Source organism: Anolis carolinensis, chromosome 4 (assembly GCF_035594765.1).
Source record: "Anolis carolinensis isolate JA03-04 chromosome 4, rAnoCar3.1.pri, whole genome shotgun sequence".
Lineage (NCBI taxonomy): Eukaryota > Metazoa > Chordata > Lepidosauria > Squamata > Dactyloidae > Anolis > Anolis carolinensis.
This window is the reverse complement of record NC_085844.1, coordinates 92620499-92630420: the sequence shown is the minus strand read 5'-3', so window position 1 is coordinate 92630420 and position 9922 is coordinate 92620499. Positions and strand designations below refer to the sequence as shown.

General features: G+C 38.1%; 1 protein-coding gene across 4 annotated transcripts in view; it reads right to left on the bottom strand.

Annotated features, from left to right (window-relative positions):
• Window positions 1–3085: 3085 nt before the first annotated feature.
• wdr47 (WD repeat domain 47) overlaps window positions 3086–9922 on the bottom strand; it is a 39304-nt gene continuing 32467 nt past the window's right edge. For all 4 annotated transcript variants that reach the window (XM_008115034.3, XM_008115036.3, XM_008115035.3 and 1 more), the window contains 5 exons: window positions 8975–9144; window positions 7443–7613; window positions 7035–7166; window positions 5649–5867; window positions 3086–4593 (listed from right to left, as the gene is read on the bottom strand). In XM_008115034.3, coding sequence (XP_008113241.2) covers window positions 4451–4593; window positions 5649–5867; window positions 7035–7166; window positions 7443–7613; window positions 8975–9144 — 835 coding nt within the window. In that variant the 3' untranslated portion in view covers window positions 3086–4450. The remainder of the gene's footprint in view (window positions 4594–5648; window positions 5868–7034; window positions 7167–7442; window positions 7614–8974; window positions 9145–9922) is intronic.

Here is a 9922-nt window from a genome sequence, read left to right as displayed (position 1 = left end):
AGAACGGCTGACGGGCAGGAATAGCGTTTGGGCGTTTTTGTGATAACTTCCGCCTGCTTGCTCCATCCGCTCATCTGTGCAGTCAGCCTCAGAAAGCCTGGATACCATGCACTTCAATGCAGTTCAACTGCATTATATGGTGATGTCGACTCCTTTAATACTATTCAATCGTAGTGCCATCCTGTAATCCTCTTGAGTTTCGTATTTGTGAGTTTGTGTCTCAGTAATTTGGGTTGTGTGTGCCTTCAAGCTGCATGTCCATTTACAGTGGCCCTATGGACTTCACAGGGTTTTCTGCCATTGTGTAAATAATTCTGTCGTTTACAGTCTATGCAATACAGCACCGCTGGTGTTCAGGCATAACATACGGTATTAGAAAAACTAGGGCAGAGCTTTCCAAACTGTCATGACACATTAACATGTCAACTGCAATGTGTAGGTGTGTTGCCGCAACATAATGGGAAACCTTCGAGTCTATGTGAAATAAGCAATAAATTATGTATTTTTAAAAAGATTAATGAAAGATTATCATGAGATATGTCATGCCACCAGAAAGCCCTCAACCTACTGCCCTGCCCCTTTAAGGATCTGAGGGGGCGGAGCTTAGCTCGGCTCCTCCTAGCTTTGAAATGGCATTTATTTTTGTCAGTTAGGATTTGTCAGTGTTTAGTTCTGGAAGGAAGCATAGGAAGGTAGAAGGTGCACAGAAATTCATGTCATGTCGGAACTGTTTTAAAGAGCCAAATAATACAGTGATATATATAGTCATGTCGACATTGTATTAAAGATACATAGAATCCAGTCATGTCAGGACTTTATACTATATAGCAATAACCATCTAGAAACGAAGAAGATTTGAGAGCCAGGACTGCATAGAGATTTTATAGTGGCAACCAAGGAGAAAAGTTCAATTTGTCTATTAATAAAACATTTTAATTTGCCAGATGCAGTCTCCGATCTGTCCTTCATGCTACGGTGCCTTCCAGTTTACTTAGTTAAGCACAGAGACAGAACAAGATATGTTGTGTCTCCGTACATTTATGTGTCTGTATCTTACTGGAGGGAAGGATATTAGAGGCAAAGCTGAAGTATTTTGGCCACATCATGAGGAGACAGGAAAGCTTGGAAAAGATCACGATGCTGGGGAAAATGGAAGGAAAAAGGAAGAGAGGCTGACCAAGGGCGAGATGGATGGACGGTATCCTTGAAGTGACTGGCTTGACCTTGATAGTGTTGGCCCCATTTTAGGAGGCCACCCCTGGCAGCGAGACCAGGGAGAAGCCTGTTGGCAGAAACCCAGGCAAATGATCAGCCTGTGCTGCCCATTGCAAGTCCCTGTTGTGGGGAGCATACAGATTAGCCCCAATTGAAATCAGCCAGCAAGCAAGGAGAGGTGATTTTCAGCCAAGGAAGATTTTATTATCTGCAGATAAGATGCTAGCTAGTGATTCATTCACAAAGTAGACAGCATACAGAATACAGTTTCACAGCCCTTTTTATACACAAGTTGGCATACTAATATAAATTCAGTTACATTTCTGTTTATGGCTGCAGCAGCAGAATTAGTTGTGAGGTCACATCTGATGGTCAACTGTGGGATTTGGGGAAATAAGTCCTACATAAAGTATCCCAAAGGCGACTGTCACAGATGGTGGTGGGGCAAGCTGAAATGCCATAATTGGCATTAGCAGTGAAATACTAATCAATGTGTGTAATTAAGACAGAAATAATCCTTAGAATGTGCTCTTTAACTACCACAATTCACTTTTCCACATAATCACCAGACAATTGGATATATTTCTGCCAATGATGAACAAGTTTTCTGAAGCCGTCATGGAAGAAGTTGACACTCTGTTTCTGCAACCAGCGTCTCACAGTTTCCTCAATGTCTTCATCAGAAGCATAATGATGTTACCGCAGATCTTCTTTCATTATCGGGAACAGATGGAAGTCAGACGGTGCTAAATCTGGACTGATGCCGTATGGTGGTGCGATCCAGTCTCTGAAGTTCTACTGTGGTGGCATGTGAACTGTGTGGTCTGGCATTGTCATGCTGCAGGAAAACATTTCCCTTTTTCTTTCAGACCCTTGTTAGCCGTCATTTCAAAGTTTGCAGCACTGTGATGTAACGCTCTGAATTTATTGTTGTTCCATGTTCAAGGAAATCAACATGGATAACACCATCTGTATTCCAGAACACTGTTGCCATGATTTTTCCAGCTGAGGGCTATATCTTGAATTTCTTTTTCTGGGGCGAGTCTTTGTGTCAATATTCCATAGACTGACGCTTCGTCTCCAGGTCGTAATGGTGTACCCACGTTTTGTCTCCTGTCACAATTGAATGGAAAAAGGCATCACCTTCATTCTCGTAATGCGAGAGGAGTTCCTGGCAAATTTCAAGTCCGTGTGCTTTCATTTCAGGCATCAGCATCCTGAGTACCCATCATGCACAGATCTTCCAATAGCCAAGCAAAGCAATAATGTGACCAACACGTTATTGTGAAATTCTGATTATGCTTGAAATTTCTCTCTGAGTGATACGACGATCATCCTGGATCAATCTGTCGACCTTTTGCTTGTGAAACTCGGTGGTTGCTGTCACAGGACGTCCAACTCTTTGTTTGTCATGCAAGTCAGATGTTCCTACCTCAACATCTTTAAACTTACTCGCCCAACGACGCAGAGTACTCACATCAACACAATCACCATAAACAGCTTGCATCCTCTGATGAATCTCTTTTGGGGTGACACCTTCTGTTGTCAAGAATTCAATGACTGCATGTTGCTTAAGTCGCATTGACCGACCGTCTGTGCAGGGTTCCATACTTCGCACTTTAACAACACAATCGTTCAATGCTAAGGCTTCCTGCCAAATGGAACTATAGAGAGTCTACTGAACAAGCCAGTACCTGCCGCATACCAGTACTGCCATTTGTTGAGGAGTCACGAAGGTGGAGGCATTACTTTTCATTCAACTCTCGTATTTAAAATGTTGTCCCACATGTTGCTTTATAACGACATTGTTGAAGTGAGTTAGTACAATGTAGAATCACATACTATTTTTTTAAAAGATATTCTACAATCATTTTGTCATTTAACTTTCAGGTGTCAGTCTTTATTGAGTTGAAAGCACATATACACTTCAATAGTAACCTCAACTTTGTATGATAATTAAAAAGGTCTTGCTATAGTGCACAGAATTCATGAATTAGAACCAAACTTAAGTGTACTTCAAATAAATAACCTAAATATTTAAGAATTTAATTTAAAAGGAATATAACTGTACAATATGAAAATATAAAACAATACATAAACATAATACTCTAAAGATTTTTAGAAATAAAATTGCCACTCTGTATTATATAGACAGTGCAAGAATTTTTAAAATATCCAAATAAGCTTATGAACTGGGAAATCATTTAATTTTATATTATCATGCAGACATAGCATTTCAAGCCATGCTTTGCCTTTAGTGTTCTTGTGGTATTCTATATGCACACATAGAGGAAAACAGCACATGCAACCAGAAGGTCCTTTGTTGTGAAAACCTCAATAATTTGCATTGCTGAAGAAAAAGCTACCTTTCAGACTGAAATACATTAAAATCTTCTGCAAGGCAAATCTTCTGCAAGGCAAATTCAGAGGAATTCCTACTGTCCAACAGACTGCATGCACAGTCTTCCGACATATGTGCATAGAGATTTGTGGGCTTATGACCATACTTGTTAAAACTGTTGTACCAACCACACCCCAACTGTGAGTTTGCTTTTCTACAGTACATTACACAGAGGTATTTTGTTGCATTCAAAAGTGTGAACGTCTCTGCAGCACATCAATGCTCTTTCTCCATCAATAGCTTAAGTGTAGAACATAATCCAGTAGCAACCAGTCCAAGTTGAAAACCAACAGATTCTGATTAAGAACCAACCACTACTAAACCACTTTTAGAGGCCATAATTACAGGTACTAAAATCAAAACATGAAATTTTGATGCAAAGGAAATTTGACTGGATGTAAGCAACCATGTTGAGCATAGCATAACTAGTTTTTTAAATCTATTTTTGTGGACCTAATGAAGATATTTTATGTGAACTTGACAGAACTGTGGTTCACATTTCTGTAGGGGAAAAAACTCATTGAGGCAAAGACCAAGGAATGCAATCAACACTAAACTGTAAACACATAATTCGTCTTACTTTTGGAGTGCACACTGACATTGCAAGAGCTCTTTCGACAGACTTCGGCAACAAGACTACAATAGGTCATAGCAGCATGAGATCATGTGGAAAGCACTGAAAAATAATACTAGAACACACCAACACCTCCGAGCAATAAGGTATCTGTGGAAAGCATCTCTTCCCCATGAGACACTTTCATGGTCAAATGCTGCCTAGTTGAACCTTCCAGTCATCCTGTGCTTTATCTGTACAGTTTACTCCAACACATTCCTTTATCCATTATAAGTCCAGAGTCTTACAGTTCGGTCTGCAGAAGATGACAAAAAGGAAAGATCTTGTGTGTGCCATCTGCACTGAATCACTTTGTCTTTATGCTCCCCTACCTCCATAGTGGGAAGCTGCTTGGTAAGGTCACCTAAGGAAAAAGGAATGGGAATAATTAATAACTCAACCCAATCAAAACACATTTCTTTTCTTTGTCTCTTGGTCTTTAGGCCTTTTCCTGGGGTTATTTAGGGTGCTGATTCAGAAAACTGCATTGGATAGATTGCATCAGCTCTAGTTTCTTAGGTATGGTTATCACAATTACACTATGTAACAAAATTTGAAAATGATTCTGTTCCTGGTTTGAAAGTGTTATTACTGTTTATTGTGCTGTATTTAGTTTGAAAGTAGTTGCCATACTCCAGAAACCTTGTTTTTGTGGCTGTCACAAACTATGTTAAATTGGCTGAGACTCTAGGAGATATTCATTGAACAACTATAGCAAAATGTGCTGCAAAGTTTTTGCAGTTTAATGCACTTCCCCAAGTTTTTATGATAGAACCAATTAGGAAATGACATTTATAACCCAGGAACAAAGATTGTATTACATAGTGTAATTTTTGTGATATATGTTTACACTTACCTCTCTTCCCAAAATATGCATAACAAGTTCCCAGCAAAACACTGGAGCTGGTATCGTGTCTCACTTTCCTATGTATTGTGCAGTTTGGGACTTTCCTCTCTGAACACATCAACAGCTTAACATCTTTTCACCTTGAGTCCAGCTCATTAGCCACAGTTCAACTCATAGCTATCCCCTGCTGTATTCAGGTAGCTCACTGAGTGCCATTCGAATTACAAGCTTCATTTTTTGGCATTGTCTCCTATTTTATTTTCAACCGTTTTCATTTTAAAATATATTCAAAAAAGGGTTTACCATGCCTTCTCCTGTGCAATGATGCTAACTATGGTGCCAATGCTGTTGTATCTAAGATATCTTCCACCAATGTCAATCATCACCACCCACCACACACACTGCTGCTGCTGAGTAGCTGTTTGGCACATTTACCACTATTTAAAGTTAACAGAAGAATATAAGCACTATTGAGTCATAGTGTTTATTTCCCCAGTTTTCAGTATTCTATGAAGTAAATCAGAAGAGAAGAAAGAAACACATGTTCATTGCTTATTCAGTAATTCAATTACCTTGAAGGTCTGTTACTTTTATTTTCATATCATAAGATCCAGTGAGGAGATAATGAGCCCCAGGGGAGAAGCGAACAGAACGGACATCACTGGAATGAGGATGATAACTCTGGACCATCCGCCCACCACGGATATCATAGAGCATACAACTGGAATCCTCCTGGCCTGTTGCTAGAAGGCGGCCACTAGGATCTACAGCTACTGATGCCACAGCACTGCCTGGAAGAGAAAAAAAACCCCTCTATCTGTTAAAATCAATACGCAGCCCTGTACATGTTATTTCCATATTTCAGAATAATGAATTTACACTACCCTTCTAAAATGCAGAAGATAAAAAGCCAGGAGATACTCTGTGTGTTTGTGTGTATGTGTGTGAGAGAGAATTTATAATTTAAGAAGAGTATTTCATATCCATTTCATCTATATATGTTTCAGAACATACATTGCTAGTACACTGACTTGTGCACAGTAAAACCTTTTCACTAGTAGCAAATACTAGTTAATGTTTCAAGGAAGTTCAGACACAGCTGCACTGATTAAAAAGACCAGGTTTCACTACTCTTCTTTCCAGGTTTTTGTTTTGTTGAGAACCATACAACATTTGATTTATACCAGAATATTTGCAGACATTTCCAGATATAATCAGAGACATAGTGAACAAGCTCCATGTATTATCACTAATGAAAGATTACTGGTGGCTTTTTCTGTTGCCTCACTTTCAGCTCTTGGGGTAGCCCCTCCCATGATGAGGTTTTCAGTGATGTTTGTAGAGGGATCTGGCTTTTCCCACTTCAGCTTTAGTCATAAGCGTGGGTGTGACTTATGGACCAGAGGGAGGTGGGAAAGAAAGACTGGAAGGGGGGGGGGGGGGGGAAACATGCCTACAGTGAGAAAAAGAAATATTTTTGTGGATCTGAAGTTCTGGGGGTAAAATGCCACTTTGATAGAGAAAACTTGAGATATTGCAAGAAACACTTGGAGGTGGGAGGATGAATATAAGGTACAATTTGAAACAATAGAAAATTCAGTACTTTTAGCCAGAGCAGCCAGGCCTATGGCCTTTTTTTTAAAAAAAGAACTTATCATATTTGCAGCCATTAAACATATTTTTGGCATATTTGCATTTAGTTAGGTAAGTATCACATGTTGTAACACATAGGTGTCAAACTTGTGGTCCTCCAGGTGTTTGAGCCTCCAGCTCCCAGAACTCCTAACCAGCTTTTCCAATGGTCAAGAATTCTGGGAACTGAAGTCCAAAACAGCTGTAAGGCCACCAGTTTGGCCATTCATCTCTACATAATATGAACCCCTCTATTTTTAAAGTAACAATTACATCAATCAAATATGGCAAGAGATTTTTCTTTATTCCAGCATGAATAATCTTACCTGTTCCATGAAATGTGGTTCCAACAACCCGAACACAACTAGGCACTCTGAGATCCCAGAATCTCACTGTCTTGTCTTGGGATCCAGATGCTATCATCCACCCACTCCAGGTATAAAGTGCTAAAATATGACCTGCAAAGAAACATTTTTATTTTATTATTTCAAAAGGCAACTATAACGTTTTTATGAAATAGCCAGCAATGCACTTTTGCCAGCAACATGCAAATAAAAACACAATATAGATAATCATATCGGACTTTGATAATGTATACATTGAGGCGTATAACTTGTACCTATTGAATTGTATTAAAATAGTTCATTCATTCAGCATTATACATACTGATAATGCCAATATTTTGTAAAGCTGATTATTCAGAAATAGCTTCCAAAGCCGAACCAGTAACATACCTGTATGCCCACTCAAAGCGTGAAGACCTTGTCCTCGCTGACAGTCTGTTGTATAAATATTACAGTCCCCAGCTCCAGCACTTATTAAAATGGCTCCACCACTCTCTGGACCTTCCATAAAAGCTAGATCCCTAATAGTTCCATCATGCATGCTAAATTCTAAATCTGGTCCTAAAGGAATGTAAATGAAGAACAGAATTAATTATAATGTGCTTAGTATGGGGCAATGCCGTAATTAATACACAGTTCATATGGCAGTATATGAAAATAATCTAGACCTTAGTTTTGAGACACGAGGCATAAGCAGATTTCAGAGAAGTGACCAAATTCAAAGTTAGTAGGTAAAACAGATACGGTTCCCAACTTCCACCTCTTAGATTGAAGGACTGAGAGTTCTTGCCACTGATTCTGGATTCTATCTAGAGATGCTTTTATCAATGTGGAGTAACTATTGATGATAACAGAATCAGGATATAGATCGGCATCAACACTTCAATTAAGCATTTTCTAATCTTAGAGTTCCAGGATATTTCAGTATTTATTTATTATAAGCACTCATGTAGATAAATATGCATATACATTCTGAAATACAGTCTGAACATGTCAACTTCATTATATTTGACAATATATGTAAAGCATATAATATTAAGTCATATAACCATCATATTCATCTCAATCACACAAACTACTATCCATGGCAAACTACAATTCCATCTGCTGCTTTCATGGATTAATTTTAAGCAAACTTTGCTAGTATTAATACACCTAAGCATAAAACTTACAGTATCACCAGACTCAACGTTTCAGGGCAGCATGTGAGGGATTATTAGGAACTTTTGAGTACTTTGGTTCCATAGCAATCATACTTCCAAAAAGCACTTTCTTTCCCCACTGCCACCCTCTAAACCTTAAGAAATGTGATGGTGGAGAAAAGGCACAGAACAGAATTGCCCAGGGTGTCTGTGCTATTGGTTGTATTCTGTTTTCTAGCAATTATCCACCAAATGATTATGGTATATCATACTTCTAAGTAGGACTATTCTTATACTATCAGAGCCAAATTAATATGATTAAAATTTTATTTTTCCCAAGCTTTTACATGGAATCATGGGTACTTTGTGCTTTTCCTGCATGGCAGGGAGTTGGACTAGATAGCCCATGTGCTTTCTTCCAACTCTATTATTCTATGATTCTTTGAATGTTGCCTCCTTCTTACACTCTTCCTCATCACTCTATCTAATAAAAATTGGGCTATGAGACCTAAAGGCTATATGCCCGAGTCCCTTGCAGGACATAGTGGCAGGATATAAATAAAGTTGTTATTATATTCACTGATGTGTATTTGTATGAGCAACAGAAGTAGCATGACACTATTATTATGACTGTGGTAAATTTAGAAGATATCCAACATTTAATGCTTCTACTCTTATGTACAGTAAATCAAGGTTTCTAATCCCATGTACAACTCCATTGCCTTTCAGGTTTTTTTTTAAAGAGTTACATATACTGAAACAACTATCAATTATACTTACCTGTTGCATTACAGGTTTCGGCATTGAAAGGCAGCACTTTAACATATTTGTCATTGGAACCAGTAGCCAGCAACTGTCCACAGGGACTCCATGCCACACAATAAATTGATCCTTTGTGATGTTTGTTCCGTTTGAAACGAACTACTGGCTGCTTTGGGGTATTAGTACCACTAGAAAAATATTTGAAAGATAGGATTACCATATTCCTTTTCAGTATTCATGAGCATATATTGTGTATGTGTGTATGCACGTGCACATGCATGCATGTGTGCATATGTATCAGCCACAAAAGCAAACGCCATAGAAAGTCTCTGCTCTGGAATAGTTACTGAAAAAGAGTAATAATTTTCACTAAATAATGTCCAAATGGAATAGGTACATATAAAATTTGTATTCACTTCTTCTGCATACAATGAAATAAAACTGTAGTACAAGTACATCTTGTCATAAAGGCTGGTGCTCAAGGAAGTCAATTTAATTAGAAGGGGAATTATAATATATTCAAAGGTTTCCATTGTTTCAAAGAATGTGTGTATATATAAACAGTAGAGTCTCACTTATCCAACCTTCACTTATCCAATGTTCTGTATTATCCAACGCAGTCTGCCTTTTAGTAGTCAGTGTTTTTGTAGTCAATCTTTTCAATACATTGCGATATTTTGGTGCTAAATTTGTAAATACAGTAATTACTACATAACTTTACAGTGTATTGAACTACTTTTTCTGTCGATTTCTTGTAAAACATGATGTTTTGGTACTTAATTTGTAAAATCATAACGTAATTTGACCTTTAATAGGCTTTTCCTTAATCCCTTTTTATTATCCAACATTTCCACTTATTCAACGTTCTGCCAGCTTGTTTATGTTGGATAAGTGAGACTCTACTGTATATATATCCAAAACATCACTTTTTGATAATTATAACTTCTGCAATCAGTGAGATTATTT